The sequence below is a fragment of the Ascaphus truei genome, chromosome 2, assembly GCF_040206685.1.
Source record: "Ascaphus truei isolate aAscTru1 chromosome 2, aAscTru1.hap1, whole genome shotgun sequence".
In the NCBI taxonomy this organism is placed as follows: domain Eukaryota; kingdom Metazoa; phylum Chordata; class Amphibia; order Anura; family Ascaphidae; genus Ascaphus; species Ascaphus truei.
In genome coordinates this window covers 440,136,328-440,160,746 of record NC_134484.1, presented here as the reverse complement: position 1 = coordinate 440,160,746, position 24,419 = coordinate 440,136,328, and the positions used below count along the sequence as shown (strand labels likewise).

Below are 24,419 nucleotides of genomic sequence, written 5' to 3'. Positions count from 1 at the left end.
TGCAGTGTCTTCATATTTAATGTATAATCCTGTTTACCTAAGGCCTGGGACATAGTAAGTTTAAGCCCGCTGAGGCAGGCTAAGCCGTGCTGAGCAGATGCACAAAGCCCCTGCATCTGTCATCAGCGCGGCTATAGTTTCCCCCTCCGCATGCGCGCTGATGCGTGCGGAGGCTCAGAAACTTTGCCGAGACAGGCAAGTTTCAAATTTGCCACTCGGGGAAGCGGAGGAGCGGTCACGTGAGCGCTCCCATCCAATGGGAGCGGGGGACTAGGCCCGCCTCCGCTCTGCCTCTGCTCCGCCCCGCCCCCTGAGCGCACTCACTGCCTCGCCTGCAAGGACAGAAAAAAGCTCAATTTTCAGCAGGCGAGGCAGAGCAGGAGCGCGGCTCAGCGCGGCTGAACCCTCTATGTCCCAGGCCTAATGCAGGCCTGCACAACACTCGGCCCGCCTGCACTCACTGTGCGGCCCGTGGCGGCTTTCTGCTCTCCCCCTCCCGAGTCCGCTCTCCCGCGCCCCATCCCCCACGAGCCCGCACCCCCCACATTGAGGCACTTCCTGCCTGCTGCTTGCTAGAGCGTGCGTGCAATCCTGCCTGCTCTGCCGCCGCCTCCTCCACCGCAAGGTAGGGAAGGGGGGGGGGGCGAGATGATGTGATTTGAAGTGCCGGGGGGGAGGGTGATTTGAAGTGCAGAGGAGGGGGGCGATTATTTGAAGTGCAGAGGAGGGGGGCGATTTGAAGTGCAGAGGTGGGGCGATTTGAAGTGCAGAGGAGGGGTTCGATTTGAGGTGCAGGGGAGGGTCATTTGAGGTGCAGGGGAGGGTGATTGGAGGTCCGGGTGGTGATTGGAGGTCCGGGGTGGTGATTGGAGGTGCAGGGGGGGGTCATTGGAGGTGCATGGGGGGTCATTGGAGGTTCAGGGGGGGTGATTGGAGGTGCAGGGGGGGGGTGATTGGAGGTGCAGGGGAGGGTGATTGGAGGTGCAGGGAAGGGTGATTGGAGGTGCAGGGAAGGGTGATTGGAGGTGCAGGGGAGGGTGATTGGAGGTGCCAGGGAGTGTGATTGGAGGTGCCGGGGAGGGTCATTGGAGGTGCAGGGGAGGGTGATTGGAGGTCCGGGTGGTGATTGGAGGTCCGGGGTGGTGATTGGAGGTGCAGGGGGGGGTCATTGGAGGTGCATGGGGGGTCATTGGAGGTTCAGGGGGGGTGATTGGAGGTGCAGGGGGGGGGTGATTGGAGGTGCAGGGGAGGGTGATTGGAGGTGCAGGGAAGGGTGATTGGAGGTGCAGGGAAGGGTGATTGGAGGTGCAGGGGAGGGTGATTGGAGGTGCCAGGGAGTGTGATTGGAGGTGCCGGGGAGGGTCATTGGAGGTGCCGGGGAGGGTCATTGGAGGTGCCGGGGAGGGTCATTGGAGGTGCCGGGGAGGGTCATTGGAGGTGCAGGGGAGGGTCATTGGAGGTGCAGGGGAGGGTCATTGGAGGTGCAGGGGAGGGTCATTGGAGGTGTAGGGGGGAGAGTGATGTGAGGTGCAGGGGGGGAGAGTGATGTGAGGTGCATGGGGGGAGAGTGATGTGAGGTGCATGGGGGGAGAATGATGTGAGGTGCAGGGGGAGAGGGCTGTGAGGTGCAGGGGGGTGGGGTGTGTGGTGTGCAGGGAGTTATTGTGTGTTTGATGTTGAGGGGGAGTATTATGTGTGTGGATGAGGGGGAGAGATGGGGGTATGAGATAGATGGGGAGTATCGCAAAGGTTGATAGTGACTGGTTCTGGGGGAGATATATGAGGATGATGATGATGATGATGATGATGATGAGAGGTGGTGGAGGAGAGATGATGATGATTTTACCCGTGCGGCCCAAATTTTTTTTCCTTGGAGCAGTTCGGCCCTTCTCGCTTTACGAGTTGTGCAGGCCTGACCTAATGTAATGCAATGTCTTTATATATAATGTATAACCCTGTTCACCTAAAGCAGGGGGGCGCAAACTTTTTTCCCTGCGCCCCCCTGCCGACGGTCCCCTCAGTCCCGCGCCCCCACTTACCTCCGCTCCAGCATCATGACGTCACGTTGACATAGCAACGTGACGTCACATGACCTCATGGTGTCATTTGATGCCGCGTTGCCGTGGCGACGCTGAAAGGAAGCCTCCAGAGCCAAGGTAAGTAAAGGTTTACAGTGGCCCTGCAGCTCCCCTGGCACTTAATTTAAGTGCCTTCTGGAAGCGTGCGGGGCATCTGTAAACCCCGCGCCCCCCCGCAGGCAGTCTCGCGACCCCCAGCCCCCAGTTTGCGCACCGCTGACCTAATGTACCCATGTATCTGTCATCATAACTCTATGCCCAGGACATACTTGAAAATGAGAGGCAACGCTTAATGTATTACTTCCTGGTAAAACATTTGATAAATATTAAAACTAATTAAAATGGCATTAAGAGTTGAATTAAAAAAAAAAAAAAAAGGCAGTATCTAATACTACAAATACATACCAGCATATGCCCATAATGATTTAAGGGAGAAATTGATTGATTTATTTTTCAGATCGTTTTCAAACAAACAATTCCCCTGAGGTGCTCCCCCTTTTTTTGGGTTTGTTAAAATTAATATATTTCACTTAAAGAAATAAGAATATTATGAATATGTATTACAGAAATACCATTACTCAAATGTAGAAAATGCCAAGTGTCCTCAATAAGCTTGTTTCGGGAATAGGGGTACAATTATATACAGGATGGAATGTATTTAATAAAGTATCATAACATGTGTTCATACGAAACGAATAATCGAATATGATACATATTTGTGTTTCAGTCCTATGCTCAGAACAAAATGTTTTTATAAATTAGGTCCCACATCTAAATGATTCGGATATGCCGTTATTTTTAAGGTGGTTAATCAATACGGAAAGATGTATTTTACTGCAGGGGTGGCCATCTCCAGTCCTCAAAGGCCACAAACAGGTCAAGTTTTCAGGATATCCCTGCTTCAGCACAGGTGTTGCTGTTTTTGACTGAGCCACTGATTGAGCGACCTGTGCTAAAGCAGGGATATCCTGAAAATTGGACCCGTTGGTGGTCCTTGAGGACTGGAGTTGGTCTCCCCTGTTCTAGTAATGTTTTATGCTGAGGTATGTTTTTGTTTTTATTATTATATGCCGCACCAATGTATACAGCGCTCTACAAAAGCGACAATTACAGGGAATTCTAACACACAAGTGCAGCAAACAAATGCAGGCAATAGGAAAGTAAATCCTAGCCCCGAGGAGCGTGCAATCTATGTGCTTGTGGAAATCTGCGCATGTTTAACATGTGATATTCATGTAGGCAAATATGTATAAATGTTTACATGTTATCAATCTAATCAACAAAGTTGGTAAACAAAAAAAAGGGGGTAACACCGTTTTTATATAGTTTTTAGATGAAGATATAAATGTTCACTTTGGAACTACCTAAAGATTGATCGTGATGCATTTGAAAAGCATTATATTTTTTTTTTATTGATTCTTAATGCAGTAAATTACTAAAGTTATTTGGCAGCAGGCAGAAATGGCCTGTGCTGTTGTCCGCATTTATTCTCCTGATAGTAACACAATTTGCATTAATCACATTCCTAGCGCACTCACTTATATTAAAAGGCTTCTACCATAATTAATCCCTTTTATTTCAAATCATTTTGGCACAATTTCTGGCAATGAACCCTCATAAAAGACAGACACTTGAAAAATAACATACACGTTTCTTCAATATACCTATTGCTATTTTTTTTTCGGGACACTGAGTTATTGATGGACTTGTAGGGGCATATGATGCAAGTGTCCAAGGATTAAGACCAATATGACAAATGCTAAGTGGATTATTTTGCATAAAAAATAGACAGTTTCTAAAGTTGTATAATTAACCTGTGTTTAGAAAATACCTTGATTTATGTCCAAGTTGATATTTCTGTTGCATACATTATGGAAATTTAATTTATAATCCATTTAGCTGATGTGGTCATGCTTTTTAGCACCATCATTTATTAGGGTTTCAATGCTTAATGCCTTAAAGGTTTGAACCTGCCTTTTGGGAAGAAAAAATATTTTCCACATTTACATTCCATGAGTCATAAAGGGAATTTATAATTTCAAATCAGGTAGCTTTGATATGTATAGTGAATGACAATGGGCGTTTTGTTCCGAGCTAAAGGATAGCAAACAGTGACCTTACACTGGATATATGCTGAAAAGTAATTATTTACACCTCTGGTTTGCTTTTAAAGCCAACTGCACAAACACGAAGTTTAAAATCCACACCTTGAATAAATTGTGCTTTCATATATAGAGAGAGCTCCCTTTACTTTGAAGCCATTATTCTTGCAATCCTAATGCCATTGAACTGTAAAATAAAACTGCCAATTAAAAAGGCAACTCGGTCAGAAAAAAGGTCGGCTCCTCGCAAGGATATTTTGTGAAAACAATTTACATTCTAAAGTTTGAAAACGCATGTTTTAATTACCCAAATTCTCACATTAAACCCCAAAATGGAGACATACATTGGGTTTACTGCCATTATTTCTTGCACGTTGGAGAGATACAGTAATATTAAGCTGTGAGTCTTAAGAAGAAACCCCATTTCCGAATGATTACATTATGCGGGAGCAATGACTTTGTCAAATGAAGCCTTAGTTCTGAGAGGTTTGCTGATTAAAAAAAAAAAGAATCTGTTCCACCTTTTTTCACACATTAAGTCTGTCGCCATTTTCACTGTGGGTGTAATAATCATTTTTGGACAAAATTGCTCCAAAAGTGGATATCTTGTATGACAAGTTGTTTCGTTTTTTTTTTTTTTTCTAAAAATCAATCGCCATAACAAAACGTGTTATACAAAATATGTTCTGTTATCTTGTAGATGTAGTTACAGTTTAGATGTAGGATGTGCCACCCTTAAAAGAGGCCACCGTGAGTTCTTCACAGGTCAGGGGTGGCCAACTCCAATCTTCTAGGGCAGGAGTGCACAGACTTTTTGCTCTGCATCCCCCCCTGCCTGCGCTCCCCCACAGCTCACCCCCCACCCCCCTTACCTTGTCTCAGTGTCAAAAAACGCCATCGGGTCATGTGATGTGTTGCCCGAAGCCGTCCGAGTCAAGGTAAGGGAAGTTACAGAGGCCTCGCGCGGTCCCTCTGCATTTAATTGTAAATGCTTTGGGGCAGAGCATGGGGCCTCTGTAAGCACCGCTCCCCTCCCCCAGAAAAATCTCGTGCACCATGATCTAGAGCCAGGTCAGGTTTTTAAGATATCCCTGCTTCACTACAGGTGGCTCAATCCGTGGCTCAGCCTAAAACTGAGCCACTGATCGAGCCAGCTTTGCTGAAACAGGGATATCCTGAAAACCTGACCTGTTGATGGCTCTAGAAGACTGGAGTTGGCCACCCCTGTCAGAGATGAACGTGTATTGTGCAGAACCCAGTCGCGTAGCGAGACATTGCTGGGCTCCCGGGCAATTTTTTTTATTGTGTTGAACGCCGATCGCGTATGCACAGTCGGCAGATTGGTCACTCTAGAGAGCGGGCTATAGCTACGCCCCTGGCAGAACCCCCCGTTCTATGCACTATCATTTAACAAGAGCATTGCATCTATGAAGAACTCGCATTTTAAAAGAGCAACACATACAGTGATTTAATTTAGAGATATGTAGTATGTGAGGCCATTTTGTAGAAAGAGAATATATAGTATTTAGGACACGAGAGTGAGGAAATGCAACGTGTAAGTTGGGGAGCAGCAGAGAAATGGTGAATATGAGGAGCAGGACAGGGTGGAGATAAATGCAAAGACCAGGATTGGGGCTTCTGGATATAAGGTTATGCCCAATGATGGGGGAAAGAGAAGTAATGAGCCTGACTCTATTTGATACTATATGAAGTAACACTGTAATTAACCACCAGAAGTGTCAGTCATTAATATACAGTATGGAATCCTTTATAGGTGTGGTGGGGGGGGGAAGAGGGTTTTAGGAGTGAGTAGAGTATGTCGGCACTCAGTAAAGCGCATACAGTATGGATGTCATTTACATTTGACAGATGTATTTTTATAGCATTGTACTTGCAATGGTTATCAATAGGCATGTAGAGAACAGGGATTCTGGGTGATACAGCTTCATGTATGGTTTCCATGGGGAAACTTGGAATAAACGATGGGGTCATTTGAAGTTTGGAGACCTTGGTTATTGAATGAGGCTCAGATTGCAGTGTAAGCAAATTTAAGCAGTGCAATCGTTAAATGGCCCACCTTGTATTGAATGTGCAAAGTAATCCATGATAAAGAAGTGTGACAACTGTTTTATCTCTCACTAACAAGATAATCCGATCAGATTAAACTTGTAAACAAACATATGGCTACAAGTTATTTCCGTCATTGTTGGCTTTACTTCATCACTCTTAACTTTACAATGCAGGCTAGATGTGAGAAGTTTTGACTCGTAAAACATGTTATCTTATTACTTCTAAAAGCTGGTCTACAATTTAAAAATAGAAATATTTGAATACGCTAATAGTACTGTATAATAAAACGAGACTAATATGTTACTGAAGGCTTTTATGATTGAAGCCTGCAAAAAAAAATACAGACTAGTACAGTAATATCGCTTTAAAACAAGGATCTCAAACTCAGTCCTCAAAGACCACTACAGTCCAGCTTTTATGGATATCCCTTCTTCAGCACAGGTGGTGCAGTCCTCAACTGAGCAACTGATGGAGCCACCTGTGCTGAAGCAGGGATATCCATAAAAGCTGGCCTGTTGTGGCCCTTGAGGACAGGGTTTGAGACCCCTGCAGGTAAAACGAAGCGAAGACTGACCATGATGTCTTTAAATATAATGTATAAGGCTGCGGACATGGTGACTTCTCCCGTGTGGAGGCGCGTGGGGACTGAGGGAAAGCGGATGCTTTCCCTGGCCATACTAAACGAGCGGTGGGGGGCATTCCCGGGGGTGTTCCTAGTGACGTCACGGAGCTGGTTCGCCCTCATTGAACCGCTCACGTGACCTGTTTGTCGCATTGAGAAATCAGTTTAACTGATTTCTCGTGCAACGCGCGCCGCACGGACGCAAACACTGCCTTAAGGCAGTCTGTTCGCTCGGCGCACGGCCTGCTGTACCATGTCCGAGGCCTGACCCTGTTCATTTAGTGTAACCTTGTATTGTTGTCATTACTCTGTGCCAGGACATACTTGAAAACAAAAAGTAACTCGCAATGTATTACTTCCTAGTAAAACATTTTATAAATAAATGATGTGGATCACTGGCTGCCTTTAGGACCTTACTTTTCTTTTTTTTTTACTTGATTACGTTCACATATTTGCAAACCCTATAAGTGGGCATTCCCATTTTATCAGCTATATAAATGTACCTGGATTTTACTCAAGCACTATGCTATGTGTTGGTGCCCTGCTCTAGACTAACCTGAAGTACTCCCCATAGAAAACAACTGATGATTTTTGAGTGTGTGGTGTTGTGAGGTTCATGCTGCCATCATTCTTACACTGCTATTGTAAGTGTACACATGTAGTTGTATTTAATTCCATTATGAACCAGTTGTATAGGAATTTGAATGAACGTCACTGATGATAAACCGTTGGGTGCCACAGCCATTAGATCACTTAAATAGGTCATCTTTATGGGGGGAAAGGTGAAGAAACCTTGTCCTAAAAGAAAAGTTAGAGTACCCTTGTTGAATGCAAAGGACAAACATAATAAAATCCTAACAATTGTTTTGTTAACAATGGGAATAATGCTATATGTTTCTTTCCCGGCTGCAGGCTTTGTATGAAAACATGCTGGTTGAACTTCCTTTTGCTAGTTTCTTCCTGTCGAAGTTGTTGGGCACAAGTGCTGATGTTGACATTCACCACCTGGCATCCTTGGATCCCGAAATGTACAGAAATCTGCTTTTCCTAAAGAGCTACGAAGAAGATGTGGAAGAGCTCGGGTTAAACTTTACTGTGGTAAATAACGACCTCGGGGAAGCACAGGTAAAAAAAAAAGCCACGTTTTCTTTCTCCCAGGATAACTGGTCAATCATTAATTCCTGTCTCGCCTTCGTGTGATTTAGGAAGCAAGATAAGGCAAATGTGTGACAGGGGTATTTGTGCTGTTCAGCGTTGAAGGCGCAATGTTATTGATTGTATTAGTTGTATACATTTGAAATGAAATGAAAAAGTAAACCTGTAGTTATCAAAAGCACACAAAAGTACCTGTCAATTCTGCATGCCAATCGTCATACACTCAGTCTGCCGGTGTACACATTTCTAGGTGACAAATGTATGAAGTTAGCCTCTGTGTGTGTCTGATCTGCTATTTTCAGTTTGTTTAGACTTTTGAGTCTATGAATTGTCTGAATTTCGGTGTTGACCGAGCATTAAATAAATCATATTTTCTGCCTGGATGACCTAAGCCTTCCAATAATTAGAGAGAAGAAATACCGTAAAGATTAAGCATTAACTTAGAATTGCCTTTGGCATTAAATAGCCCCTTTGTATTCAATTTGTATTTAGCCAGGTAATAATAAAGCAATAATTCCGGATGTCAACGGCATTAACAGACCGTTAAAACTTTTACTGAGGCGATGAGAGAAATCCTAATGGATGAGTCGTTAATTGGTAATTGTTCTCTGGCCAGAATAGATTATGGCTATTTGTATGAAATCCTCTGGTTTCCCTCTTACGTATTTTGACAGCCACTGCAAAAAAGTTAACCCCTCTGCGTTCAATACAAAGGGGTAAAAAAAAAAGACATTATATTAGATCTATATATAAACATCTATAAATATCTCTGTTCTGGTACCTTTTTTAAAGGTCAACACGAAAATCCATATGATTGTGAAATGATTAGGAGTGGTGCTGGGATAATAACGGACAGTGGACTCCATGCTTTTCCGACACATTTCCTTATATAAACCTAAATTATTTATTCAAGTTTCAATATAAAGGAGATTTTCTAGGCTTAGGAGTCCTGTCCTGTGGCATTTTTTTTCTACAAAGCAATAGGCCGCCTTCAGATTAAAGCCGGGGCCTTGCTTGCCTTTATTTAGTTGGCGATTCTGGGCGCATACATCCGGGTTTGACCCATTGCCGACTCTGTCATGTCATCAATTGGGCGGAGATGATGCGGCTATCCAGAGGATGACAGACAGACACGGTGGGGGATGGTGGGGGTATATCCCTTTTTTCCCTGCGCTGACCACTATTTAAAGAGATTTCAGAGGTTACTGGACTTCAGGTGGCATCTGGCGAAGGGGCTTGTTCCCCAAAACATTGTCTTTGCCTCAATCCCAATGCTGCTTCTGTCATGTGTTGCATATTTTTTCCCTTATATCCAATTTGTATTTTTCTTTTAAGCATTTGATGTGTAATAACATGATATAGATTTTAATTTTTGATAGGATTTTCCATTTAAAAAATATATTATTTGTGTCCAGTTTCTTCAATTCCTAGTTTATTTAGAGCGGCAGTTCTTTCTACACTGCCTCCTCCCAACCATTTTCACAACAAATTTTTATTTTTTATATGGTATCTGACCCAGGGGGTCTCCAGGACTGAACGGCACTGTTTTTTTTGTTTTTTTTTACCTTCAGAAACCCCACTTTGCAACATGTTTATATGGAGTTGCAGGTAATCTTCATGTAAAATCAAAGATGGGCACTAGAGTTGTCCATGTTAAATCCAAAACGTCATCCCCCAATTAAATTGCGGCTTCCTATTGACCGGTGGGACTGAGATCAATTTGGTGACCATTGCTGTTTCCGAAAAGGAAGCTGATTACTGGCAACTAAAAACATAAATATTTGGAAACCTGGGTGCCCTGGAGCGAAGAATACAAGCTTCAGCTCCAAAGCCACAGACACCCTCCCTCGGTTTAGAAACTGAAAAAAAAAGTATGTGGCTTGCTGCTTAACAAGTGTCACCACAGTTTGCAATATACATATGAATTGCAAAAAAAGTAAAATGCTGTCATGTACAGTAACACACAATCTACCACTTTACACCTGTCTCATATTTTAAATTGGTAAAGAACTTTGCAGATTTAGGCCCAAATGCCTAACTGCACAATAACTAATATCACCAAATCTATGCTATAGTACTTAAGTCTTTTGTTATGGGCTATTCCATTTGAGTACAGAACACCGCATCAGTTCCACGGTGGCAGCACTCTGGGTAAGGAGCTGGATAAACTGTCAATGATAAATGTGGCAAGGATTAAAGGGAACACGTGGATCATAAATAAAAACAAGGGCAGATTAATTGTAGGTTGTGTTACCCTTTAGCACAACAACATTAAAGTTCTTCATAGGAAAAATGATTGTGTACAGCGCTTCCTAAATCTCACATGCTGCTTCTTCAAGTGTTACTGTCAACTTGAAGAAGAATCCGGTCAGGAGAAAGCTGTATACAACGCAAAATGTGAGTTGGGTGGACTGTTAGTAATGCAGCAGTTCTATTTCAACACTGTAGGCATTTAATACTGGTGAGACTGCTAACCATGCTACTTTGTTTCCATCTTTCACACATTCATATAACACCTGGGCAGGGGTGTAGATTTAGCCCTGGCAAAGCCCGGGGGCCCACTCTCTACCCCCACCCCCTGTCGTTGGCCCGTCTGTCTTTCTTCAGATAGAAATGTTCTTCAAAAGTTCAGGGGAGCGCCAGTGTTCACATCAACGTCATGAAAGAAACAATAGAAGCGACATAGTGTAGTACAATTCCTGAAGAAGTCGTACCGACGAAACGCGTTGAATCAGTGTTTAGTGCTCATTCGTGACACGAAGTCCTGGCAGCCGGAGATCCCTCTAGACAGCCCTTCCGCCCTCAACTTCACTCAGCCGGAGGTGACGTAGACGAGAGCCGAAACGCGGAAGTGAGCTTCATAGCGTGTGTACCGGTTAATACGCATAGAGGAAAGTCGGGATTTCGTACCACAAATTGCTATTGTGTATCAAATGTGAGTGCACATCCATATGTTTTTATTGTTCTACTTTTTAATACAATTTGAGATATACTGCGCAATTAGTATTTTCCATTATTTTCCTGGGTACACTAACCACGGATGGGAAGAAGTCATTAACAAAGGGGTTTTCATATGCGGAGTTCCTGATCTATTGCTCTATTCAGAGAGAGAAAAGTGTCTCTGTACTGCTTTATTGAAAAGGAGAAAAGTGTGAGTGGAACTATTTTTCACTTAAAAAACAATTAATCTGGTTGAAATTGTACTACACTATGTCGCTTCTATTGTTTCTTTCATGACGTTGATGTGAACACTGGCGCTCCCCTGAACGTTTGATGAACATTTGGATCCAAGAGACTAGAGAACAGTCTGTTAAAGGGTTTTCTGAGCAGCTTTTCAATTAGAACTATACACTGGGTGGTGTAAAGGATTTTTATTGTAGACTTAAAAGTCATCATATATATTCACTAATTGATCACAGTTCACTTTAATATTTTCAAGTCACTTTATTATAGTTTTATTTAAGTTTTTTTCACTATTTGGACACTATGCACTAAGTAAGCGCCGACACAATCATTTCTTTCTCTTCAGATAGAGACAGGCGGGGGTAGACGGTATGCGGCGGCGGGTCTCCGGCGCTAAACAGAAGCCGGTAGAGGAATCGGCACTTGTTACACATGCAGAGCAGGACAGCAGGGGAGGAGCGCGGTCTGACCCGGAAGTCTTTCTTACTTCCGGTGTCTGCTGCTAGAGCGCGCTCCTCACCTCGTGCCGTCCTGTTCTGCCTGTATAACAAGTGCTGACTCCTCTACCGGTGTCTGTTTAACGCTGGGGGCTCGCCGCCGCATACCGTCTCCCCCCGCCTGTCTCAATTACAGGTAAGCATGGAGGAGGAGGGCTAACGGTGATGAGGGGGAGATCTCATGGTGATCAGGGAGAGAGCTGATGATGATGATGATGATGATGATGATGATGATGATGGAGATCTGATGGTGATGATGAGGGGGAGATCTGATGGTGATTATGAGGGGGAGAGCTGATGGTGATTATGAGGGGGAGATCTGATGGTGAGGGGTGAAATCTGATGGTGATGATGAGGGGGAGATCTCATGTTGATGAGGGGAGAGCTGATGGTGATGATGAGGGGGAGATCTTATGGTGATGAGGGGAGAGCTGATGGTGATGATGAGGGGGAGATCTCATGGTGATGAGGGGAGAGCTGATGGTGATGATGAGATCTAATGGTGATGATGAGGGGGAGATCTGATGGTGATGATGAGATCTGATGGTGAGGGGTGAAATCTGATGGTGATGATGAGGGGGAGATCTCATGGTGATGAGGGGAGAGCTGATGGTGATGATGAGGGGGAGATCTCATGGTGAGGAGGGGAGAGCTGATGGTGATGATGAGGGGGAGATCTAATGGTGATGATGAGGGGGAAATCTGATGGTGATGATGAGATCTAATGGTGATGATGAGGGGGAGATCTGATGGTGATGATGAGATCTGATGGTGAGGGGTGAAATCTGATGGTGATGATGAGGGGGAGATCTGATGGTGATGATGAGGGGGAGATCTGATGGTGAGGGGTGAGATCTGATGGTGAGATTAGGAGGGGGAGAGATTATTATGGAGAGGGATGATGAGAGAGAGAGGATCAGGGAGAGGGAGAAAAATATTGCAGTCAGTATTAATATTAATGGGTCCTGAAAACATTTTTGCCCGGGGGCCCATGCATGTCTAGCTACACCCCTGCATCTGGGGCCTGTTTTTGGCACAAAAATGGATCCATGTGCATGTTTATTCAGGAGATGTATGTAATATGTATTAATATATTACCATGTGTGTCTATGCAATATGTTGGCTGCTTATTGGAAAGCTGTTGTTTAATTAATACTGTCATATTTATAAACTTTTGGAATAAAAATTGAGTTGCCTGGTATAATTTCCTGGAGCCCCACCAATTAGGTTTGTATGTATGTATGTATGTATGTATGTATGTATGTATGTCTTTATTTGTATAGCGCCATAAAATGTACATAGCGCTTCACAGTAGTAATACATGTCATATAAATAACAAATATAAATAACACATCATGGGAATAAGTGCTTCAGACATACTGTAAAAGTAACATTAAGGAAGGAGTCCCTGCTCCGAGGAGCTTACAATCTAATTGGTAGGTAGGGAGAACGTACAGAGACAGTAGGAGGGAATACTAGTAAGTGCGTCTGCAGGAGGCCAAGCTTTGTGTCATGTGTCCATGATTATCCAGTGCTACTCATATGCTTCTTTAAGCAGATGTGTCTTAAGGTGGGTCTTAAAGGTGGATAGCGAGGGGGCTAGTCGGGTATTGAGGGGAAGAGCATTCCAGAGGTGTGGGGCAGAAAGTGAGAAAGGTTTAAGGCGGGAGAGAGCTTTAGATACAAAGGGGGTAGAAAGAAGACATCCTTGAGAAGAACGCGAGAGTCGTGATGGTGCATAGCGAGAAATTAGGGCTGAGATGTTATGAGGGGCAGAAGAATGTAAAGCTTTAAAAGTGAGCAGTAGAATTGAGTGTGAGATACGCGATTTAATCGGAAGCCAGGAGAGGGATTTCAGCAGGGGAGACGCTGAGACAGATTTAGGAAAGAGTAGAGTGATTCTGGCAGCAGTGTTTAGGATAGATTGTAGGGGAGACAGGTGAGAGGTAGGAAGGCCGGACAGCAGGAGGTTGCAGTAATCGAGACGTGAGAGAATGAGGGCCTGAGTCAGAGTTTTAGCAGTTGAGTAACAGAGGAAAGGGCGTATCTTTGTGATATTGCGGAGGAAAAAGCGACAAGTTTTAGAAACGTTTTGAATATGAGAGGAGAATGAGAGAGGTTTGGCTATAGCCTGAAAAATGTTTACACTGTAAAATTATTGCCTCTACTGTAATTCTTGCCTAGCTATAACCTAGGAATCCAGCACTCCCTGACCTATTGCATTACATGGCCCTCCAGTCAGTGAGCCCAATAGCCACCTGCCACCCTCTATATAGCGCGAGTCTCTACTCTGCTAAATTAATGTGGCTGTCCTGTGTGCAAATAAATAAATATGAATGAGATAACCCTCCTTAGAAAGATTTAGCTTCTCTAAAGTGAAGCGTGTTTCTCATGCATTACCAGTTCTTCTGTAATTCAAACCTCATCTTATCCTTCCTCTTTATCAGTTGGGCTAATGATTGAGGCATAATTAATTCACACACAAGGCCTATAATATACAAGAGTTTTTAACCGGTCACAAAGGAGATTAGATGCGCATTGTAAACTGCCTGGAGCCATTGATAATGATGGAAACATTAACAGCATTAAAGAAAGTATTATTTTTTTTTAAAGGTGTCAGTCATAGATTATTCCTGTTAAATATATCACTGACATTAGTTTACATCTGGGAGCGACTGTTGGCTTAAATTAAATATATAGGATTTGCAATACACTGCACAGCATAACCATGTTTCATAGAGAAAAACTACTGTTGACTGTCTGATGGCACCATCTAGTGTCCGCCAGTAAACATACAGTTCAAAAGACATTGTGCCAGATGCCAAACGTCACACGTTCATGTGTGTGGGCATTATAGGGGCAGTTGTAGATAGAACCATATATTGGATTTGCTGTAAATGGAAAGCACCCCTCATGCTCGTTTCTTCACGCATTGCCTGATGTGCAATAGTAATCGCATAGCTTGTACCATGCAGCTTGTGTCTAACTCGGGTGGGCAACTCCAGTCCTCAAGGGCCACCTTCTGATTGAGCCACCTGTGCTGGAGCATGGATAGCCTGAAAACCTGACTACTTGGTGGCCCGTGGCGGATTGGAGTTGGCCACCCAGGGTCTTAAAAAAATAATGGCAAATACATTTCAGCAATTTAGCAGCAATAATGGCGACAAAGATGAAACCCATTTTAGAAGACCACAACGGCAGCCTTTAATATGAGTAATTGTAAAGAATGATTAATCAGCATTTTTCCATATTAGAAAACGACGGAAGTATTTCATAATAAAGCACGTGATAAGAGTTTAAAAAAGGAAAGAAAAGGCAACTTCTTTCTCCTCCGCGCCCCCACCTTCCCCCCTGTTTGTATGGGCTATGAGATGGTACTGCATGGTGGGGCTCTTTGCAAAAGACCGCACACCCATAAACGCTGAGCGCATCGTAGGTTTCTCACAGAAATATTCATGCACCATCTTGTTGTGAAATTTAAATGCTTTTTAAATTTTGAAAGAACAAGGTAATACATGGGAGAAGGAGCGGCTCAGTGAGTAAAGACACTGACTGACACTGAGATTGCTGCAGGGGAGCCTGGTTCAATTCCTGGTGTCGGCTCCATGTGACCGTGGGCAAGTCACTTTATCTCCCTGTACCTCAGGCACCAAAAACAGATTGTAAGCTCCACGGGGCAGGGACCTGTGCCTGCAAAATGTCTCTGTAAAGCGCTACGTAAAACTAGCAGTGCTATACGAAAACATGCTATTATTATTATTATTATTACATCAAAAATGCACCGTTTCAGGCATAGAGATGGCCTTTCTTCTTTGCAAGGTCCCTTAATGCTAACCACTTTCTGTGCAAAGACGGGGATTATCGGAGCTGCGCAGATGTCTTCCGAAGTGATCATTTTTCCGCAATGTTTTCTTACATTTTGAGTTTTCGTTGCATTTTTTATTTTATTTTTTGGCAAAAGTTTAAACTGGGTGAAATGTTGCCAATTTTCAGAATTTGTCTCAAAACATTGGCACAAATGGCAGTATAGATACAGGATCATGTGACCCGAGTCTAGAGCCATGTGACTTGTAGAATTCTTTTCCCTACAAACTTCTCAGAAAATATTACTAGGGGAGAAAAAGGGAACATTTTGTCTGGATTGCAAACTTTAGAAAACATTTTCGCACCTCTAGTGATTTTAAATGGATTTGTATAAAGCCCAAAACAAAATCAACTCTCTGAAACATAAAGGATAATCTTAGGTATTAATAATCTATATTAATTAATGAATAGATAATGTCTGATGAAACAAATACAGTTTAATAGTTGGGCTGTCTGATTCCGTGCAACATTTTTCAAGGATAAATAATTGCATTGACCCTTACTCTCCCTCGCCCAGCTCCTGAGATACTTATTGGTGACTTTACGGGTATTCTTCCTGATTTTTAAAGGGGATTTAAATTGCCATCCAATAGGAATCCACAACTAATGACGTTGAAGCTCCCTATTGGCTTGATTTGGCAACCATTTTATTTCCCCTGTGGGGAGATTTAAACCCGATAACTTCACTGGTAAGTATTTTGGAAACGGGGATTCCTCAGAGTGGAAAAAAGTGGCGGTTTGCTCAGGTTCCCCTTAGGCTCCCAAGAGCAATCAGAATTACCTTTTTGTTTAAAGCATCTTTTTTTTATTTTTTATATATATACATATTTGGAAACGAGGGGGAGATATCCATGATATCTTAAGCTCCCCGGGAACCTCGGGCTCCCGAGATAAGGAAAAATGTTTGTGCCTGTGTACTTTCAAGAAGAATCTAACATGGCTGCAGCTGTCTGCCACTAGGAAGCCGACAAGTTCTATTGGCCCACAGAACCAATATTTTTTGACCATATTTTTTTCCTCCAGAGGGAACACTGTTGAGTACACCGGTAAATTTATCTTGGGGACTGGAGCGGACCCAAGATTTTAAAATAACACGGTACAGTTCTGGGGGAAGGGAGGGTTCAAAATAATAATTTTAAAATGTTTATATATATATATATATATACATATATATATATTTTTATAAACCATTTTCAAATCTGTATGTTCCTGAAAGTGCATGCTTGTGTTCTTTATTTAGGTGGTGGAATTGAAGCTGGGCGGAAAAGATATTCCAGTAACAAGTGCTAACAGGATAGCGTACATCTATCTTGTAGCAGACTACCGGCTGAACAAGCAGATTAGGCAACACTGCCTCGCATTCAGGCAAGGTCTCGCCAATGTGGTCAACCTAGAATGGCTCCGGATGTTTGATCAGCAGGAGATACAGGTATGTTTCGTAACATTATTTCTGTACTGTTTGCTTTTTCAGGCGTTTGGATGCGAGATTTGATTTCTAGGTAGGTGTGTCCAGGCGACAATAAGATTGCACACTGCATAACAGACCATTCAATCCCTGTTAACGGTGTGTTTACTACACCCTCCTGGTTTTGTATTACCATCTGCTGCTCTTAACAGTTTTGTTATAATATAGCAAATAAAATGACCACTTGTGAGTACATTCACATGTCTCAGACAGACTATAATATAGTAAGATTTGAAGAGAGACTTGTCGCCTCTTTTTTTTGGTTCTTTGTTTCTTATGCACTTTTCTAATTATTATAACCTCTAGTATAATGACCATACATATTACTTAGTTCCACAAAGTCAACTGCATTTTTCAGATTCACATCATCTTGCAGTGGGGAAACAAACCCTATGTTTATCTCATGGTATGAGACTTCACCCTTATACAATTGAGCAGTCCCTGTACTTGACCTCAAGAGTTTTGATATCTTGAAAACCTATGTAGGTACAGTACATGTACAAAGAGGATTGAGGTTGGCTGATTCAAAGATATTTCAGCCTGCAATGAGGATTTATTAGATAGAACTGTGGTTCCCAATCTGTGCGCCGCGGCTTGCCTAGAGGGGCGCCACGATTAGCCTCCCCACCATCCCTCCGATTATCCCTCCCCACCATCACTGCTTCATGCCGCCCGGGCTGCAGGTCAGAGGAAGCCGGGGGCGGGGCTTCCGCTTTGTGCAGAGCACACGTTGAGTGTGTGTGTCTGACTTACTGCTCCTGGCTCCTCTGTCTGCGCGGTGTCCCGTCCCCTTCTGCTCCGGGTGATAGGAGAAGGTAGGGGGGTGATAGGAGAATTTGGAGGGGAGGGAGAGAGAGGTGTACATTTGCCTGTCCAGTGACTGTGTGCAGGGAGCTGCCTGCACGGATCGCATGTCTTTCCTTCCCCGCCTCCCCCCAGTCACTCACATCAGTCACTGCCTCTGCTCTCCACTGCTCTCCAATGTGTGTATCTGTGTGTGTGTGTGTATTTATTTGTGTGTGTATTTATGTGTGTGTGTGTGTATTTGTGTGTGTGTGTATTTATGTGTGTGTGTGTGTGTGTGTGTGTGTGTGTGTGTGTGTGTTTATGTGTGTGTGTGTATTTATGTGTGTGTGTGTGTGTATTTATGTATTTGTGTGTGTTTGTGTGTGTGTGTGTGTGTTTGTGTGTGTGTGTGTGTGTGTGTGTGTGTGTGTGTGTGTGTGTGTGTGTGTGTGTGTGTGTGTGTGTGTGTGTGTGTGTGTGTGTGTGTGTGTTTGTGTGTGTTTGTGTGTGTTTGTGTGTGTGTGTATTTATGTGTGTGTGTATTTATTTGTGTGCAGGGAGCTGCCTGCACGGATCTCCTGCCTTTCCTCCCTGTCTGAGAGAGTGTGAGTGAGAGAGAGTGTCTGTCTGTGAGAGAGAGTGTATGTCTGTCTGTGAGAGAGAGTGTCTGTCTGTCTGTCTGTCTGTCTGTGAGAGAGAGTGTCTGTCTGTCTGTGAGGGAGAGTGTCTGTCTGTCTGAGGGAGAGTGTCTGTGTGTGTGTGTGTGTGTGTGTGTGTGTGTGTGTGTGTGTGTGTGTGTGTGTGTGTGTGTGTGTGTGTGTCTGAGAGAGAGTGTGTGTGTGTGTGTGTGTGTGTCTGAGAGAGAGTGTGTGAGGTCTGAGAGAGAGTGTGTGAGAGTGTCTGAGAGAGACACCCACTGCGCACTGCAACTGTTAGGTATGTATATATACCTTTGTTTTTACTTTGGGCGCAGCGGAAAAATTCTGATCGCCTTGGGGAGCCTTGAACCGAAAAAGTTTGGGAACCACTGAGATAGAACACAAATATTTTTCATAGATATTTGTTGTACATGAATTTAGGAGACCTTATAAAAACTCTTTCTAGGATGACATGAAGAACAGAATATTGATGTATCAAAATCCCTTGTTGAAACAGCATCTGTCAATAACCTTAATGTTGGTCCATTAAAAGCTACCACAACCTCTTCACATCCAAATACTGCACATACAGTCTAATAATGTAACCTATTTGAAACACTTTGCACCTGAAGTAGTCAGCAATTCAGTTTACTTTTATACACTGCTCGTCCCTCTGATAGGAAAGTTTTTAGTGTTTCACAGCTAATTATTTTTCCTTTCGCCATTCCTAGGTCTTAATTTCTGGTGCGCAAGTTCCTATCTGCATTGATGACCTGAAGTCCTTCACAAACTATTCAGGCATGTATGACAAGCAATTAGTAGGACAAACAGAGATCAGTGGTCCGATAGGTCCGGGCTCCGATTAAACCTTTTAGGATTAGAAAAATAGAAATTAATATAAACACATAGTCATGGATTTTAGTGCGGCATTAACATTATCTTATTGGAGTTTTGCCTTTTTCTATTTAAGTTCTATTTCCCCTGTGAATTTTTGTAAAACCGCATATAAATGTATTGTTGTTTGACCTATTCAGCAGTGCTGGAAGTTCAGCAACTTAAGGGAGTAAACAACAATTTATATCCCAGGGGAAGAATTCCCCAAAAATCTATTTTACGACAGCTACAGTATACCGTTTTCTTTACCCTACGTTTTATAACGAGAGTAATCTTCACATGTTGGACATCTGATCATAAACCATTTTCACACATTTAACTTCCATAGTTTAAGTTGTTTAATATTAATATTTTTATAAAGCTAAAAGTGGCCAAGTATATCAGACTTTACAGTATATTTGAAACCCATGGGCAATCGTGTCACAACTCTGGGATAAGAACATCAGCCCTTACATTAAAATAACATGACAAGCTAATCTTTACCTAAAACATGTCCTATTAGTGGGGAAAAGAGACCTAAATATGTACTTGGTTTCAGTTGTGATTTTAGGTTATTTGTGTTTCTATAGGATGAGTTTGAACAGATTTCTTTTTTTGACAGCCATTTTGCACACTCCAGAAATAACTGCAATGCATAGACCTGATCTGTAGAATAAGAAAGGAGACATTTCAGACTGATAAAAGGCTGGTTGTTTTATTATAGACATTGCCTTTACATATCCTATTTTATTCTAATCAATTGCTGTCAAATAGTCCAGTACAGTATTTTTCTATTTCAGAAATATATGAATGTAAAACTATTTTATCAAGATCTCATAGAACTGTCCAACAGTGTGAATGTCTTACTTTAAAAAAAAGTTGTATTTTTTTACTTTTGCAATGATGATCCCTAACTGCAGCAGTTTCTTACGCATGTTCATTGGAATTTGTGTGCATTTTGGAGATTAGGCTTTTGGGTTAATTGAAAAGCTATTCTGCAATATATCTCAAACCATTAAGCAAACTATAAAACATTTTTGACACGATTATAAAAAGTCCCTCGTTTGACTCCCTTATTTGGCTTCATGTTGTCAACATTTACATCTCTTGCCTTTTTCGGATTGAGACAAATAGGAATCTGTTCTACTGAAACAAGTTACAGACATGACGATTTGTATATTCTCATTACATATTTGTTTACTTGCACCATTCAATACCATTTGAAATTAACAATGTATCTTATGCTTGTAGAACAATGCCACAACTATACATACCCAAGTCCAACTCCTACCGTACAAAACCATTTATTGTTGCGTTTCTGTTTTAGGCGGCTATGCCACGGACCATCCAGTGATTAAAATCTTTTGGAGAGTTGTGGAAAACTTCTCAGATGAGGAAAAGCGAAAACTTCTCAAGTTTGTAACCAGTTGCTCTCGACCTCCGTTACTAGGTTTTAAAGTAAGAGTCTCTATATGTTCTCTTTATGTACCGTGTTTAATTTATAGACATCCTTGTCATAAAACATGTCCTAACACAAGAATTAGAGATAAGCTTGCTTTTTTGTTTGGTTTTTATTTAATCCTTCAAGGGAGATGTCAAAAAATATATATGTTCACCGCGCTTCTCCGTGTAAGGAGCATGCTGCTGGTGAAAGGATTGGCCATACAAATGTGCAAAAACAGAAGGTGAATCCCTGCGCTTCTCCCATTGGGATAGATGTGTAGAACGCCAATGCATCAGAAAGGCAAGTCCTTAGTGTATTCGGAACATCTGCAGTTGAGAAGCTCCCAATAATCTGTATAACACAATAAAGTTACCCTAATAGGGTTTAAGGGACTAGTACTTAATGCCACAGGCACCAATAAAGAATAGTACAATAAATGTCCCATATTGTGAGAATGAAGGGGTATGGCAACCCACAGGTTTAACTCACTTTTGAATTGCAGAATCCAGGGGACTTCTCTTCAGCAGGAATAAATAGCGTGCAGTCCACCAGTAACAGGAGCAGGAACAGGAGAAAAAACGGCAGTGCACTGCCAAGAAAACCAGGAGGAGGCTCACGGTAGCAGAAGCAAAGATTTATTTATGCCATAAAAAGATTGGACAAAGGTCCCCCCTAGCCCCAACAAGTAACCACCTACGCGTTTCGGGCTCTATGCCCTTTGTCAAGGTGTCCAATCTTTTTATGGCATAAATAAATCTTTGCTTCTGCTGCCGTGAGCCTCCTCCTGGTTTTCTTGGCAGTGCACTGCCGTTTTTTCTCCTGTTCCCATTGGGATAGCAATAAATGGGGAAATAAATATTCATAGTGCAGACTAAATCTGTAAGACAAAGGAGACTTTTGGTTACATCCTTTGATCAAACAATGACAAGCCTGCTAACCAATGTCAAGGTAAGTCTAAAAAGCAGGTCCCTATGCTAAATGCATACAAATGTTCTGTGAAATGTACCCTGAAAGGGTTAATATACTAAGCATAAGCTGATGTAATTTAGTGCAGTTAAAAACTGGTATATACCAGTAAGGCTACTTACCTGTAAGCAAGTAGAGTGAAAAGTGAATTTACAGGGACCTTACTGGGAGATTATATACCTTGGAAAGGGGGGACTGGCCTCTCACAAACTGCTCAATAAGCAGTTACAGGTGGATTGGCTAAATACATTATTCACACCCTAATAGTGGTGCCCTCCTTGTTATGTGTTCTGCAGCATCTGCTATATATATATTATTCATTATATTGTCTGAAATCACCACTCAACTATATAAAATATCATACTTTACATTCTAAATTACCAAGGCATCAAATAAAATGCTCCTAAGGCAGATAAAAAGAGGCCTAATGCTTACCTCGGAGGCTGAAAATGGCGGCGCTCAGGTTCAGGATGCTCATGTAGCATCAGCCATAGAGCTAGAATTGGAAGAACCGAGAAATATTACCATGAAGGAACTGGAGAGATCCTCTAACATCAAGAGAGCTTTCCAAACAGCAATAAATAAGGCAGTGGCAGGATTAAAATCAGACATTGCGGCGCTGTCTGAACGTACCTCGTAACACGTTGTTAAACTGAAAGAGGCAATAAATTCCCTAAAAGATAACTTTGAGGAGCTTGAAAACAGGGAGAGGAGACAAAATGTCCCTATCAGGAACGAGCCTGATGCAGGGTGAAGAGAGACCGTTCTTTCAAATATTTAACAATCTCTCCAGAGTGACAATTACCAGAAGGCGGGAACTATGCCCGGTCACTACCTCGCTACGTGAAGGGCCAGACATACAGATGGGGCTTTCCCTTTCGTTTAATTGCTGAAAAAAACGGCAACGGCATGTCCTACGCCTACCAGAGGAAGCAGGTAATTTCCTCATAGAACGGGTACGGGATTGTCCCCTGCCAAGGACAGGTCTTGCAAAGATAAGAGGGGTTCTGGGGGGTTAACACACACACACACAGAATCTCACGACGAGGAGCATTTGTCTTTCTTTTGACAGCTTTTTCCAGTGTCAATAGTCATACAATAATGAAAGTTACATAAGCTCTAACATCTCCCCAACTTTCAAGAACAGTGGACACTTGTCCACGTTAAGATGAATGCCTGCTGTCTTTGTAGACAGTGTCTCTGGTGTAATGCTTTTTGCTCACCTCCCTGTTTAGAGGGTATATTTGATTTTCCATCCACTGAATCGCCTGTGTGAAGTTAAATCTAGATTGGATATCAGTGCCGTAAGATATATGTATTTAAAATGATCCCGTTTTACATTAACGTTTCATTTTTAGGGCTGGGACATGTCCTTGGCCTTAACTAAGTACTGTATGTAGAGTAAAAGGACCCTGCCCAGGAAAACATCGGGAAACACTCTTGACTGGCCTTCTCCCTCCGGATGGGAGACCCACTAGTCGAACATAATAAAACCCAGATAGGAGCGCTCACACTTGGGTAGGAAATAGGGTGGACCCTAAATAGAAATAATTGAGTACGGTGCTTGTTTTCCCTCGCCAAAATATGTAATTACTTGCATGCAATGAGAAATAGATGGCACTGTGAGCCTTGATTTGATTTATTTATTTATTTATATTTTTTTGTGTATATATACTGAGTTAAGTTATGGTGAGTAAAAAAAAAGTGACAAAACCCCTCCACAGCAAAGCAAATATGCAAATGTAAATACAACTGTATGCTCATCTGCATGTCTTAGGCAGGTCTGCAACCCCGCCTTTCCCCATTATCACCCAGTACACAGCACTTCCACTGCAGCAAGGGATTCTGGGAAATGACATGCAAATGAGCACACAGTGCCACTTTTTTACTTCAAAAACCATTTTTAACATGGTTCCCTATAGGCTTCTTTGCATACCCAGTTAATCAACCCCACACTGATGAGACCCATTAAGGTCGAAACAGCTGTCTGTGGGTGGTTTTCTGGGTATGCACCTTGGCCCTGGCTGTGCTCAAAGCTGTGACCATGCAGCAAGCTTAAGCCTATAGGGAACCATATTAAAAATGGTTTTTGAAGCAAAAAGTGGCACTGTGTGCTCATTTGCATGTCATTTCCCAGAATCCCTTGCTGCAGTGGAAGTGCTGTGTGCTGGGTGATAATGGGGAAAGGCGGGGTTGCAGACCTGCCTAAGACATGCAGATGAGCATACAGTTGTATTTACATTTATATATATATATATATATATATATATATATATACAGTGGTTGACAAATCACCAAAAAATCTACTCGCCACACAAAAAAATCTACTCGCCACCTAGTACCAAACGTGTGCTGCTTGGGCCAATATTTACTCGCCCGGGGGTTAAATCCACTCACCCGGGGCAAGCAAATGTATAGGTTTGTCGAACACTGTATATATATATATATATATATATATATATATATATATATATATATACGTACATACTTACATATCCTATAGTTATTGGTTAGTATGTTCCTCGCCCGGTGGGTGAGGGTAAGATAGTGTTATAGTTGAGGTGGCTTGGGGAGCTTGATAGAGCCTGGGTAAAGGGTTTCCCCACTAGTTGGGACGAAGAAGCTCTGGAAACGGCCCAATGCTGAAAATCCCATTATTAGTTGGCATGACTCTCT

The 24,419-nt window shown here is 42.6% G+C and overlaps 1 protein-coding gene across 1 annotated transcript in view; it reads left to right on the top strand.

Annotated features, from left to right (window-relative positions):
- The window catches only part of UBE3C (ubiquitin protein ligase E3C), a 123,600-nt gene that overhangs the window by 88,404 nt on the left and 10,777 nt on the right, over positions 1 to 24,419 (top strand). Inside the window, exons 20-23 of the mRNA XM_075587850.1 lie at positions 7,785 to 7,997; positions 16,812 to 17,000; positions 19,192 to 19,258; positions 20,661 to 20,791. Of these exons, the coding sequence (XP_075443965.1) occupies positions 7,785 to 7,997; positions 16,812 to 17,000; positions 19,192 to 19,258; positions 20,661 to 20,791 (600 nt within the window). The remainder of the gene's footprint in view (positions 1 to 7,784; positions 7,998 to 16,811; positions 17,001 to 19,191; positions 19,259 to 20,660; positions 20,792 to 24,419) is intronic.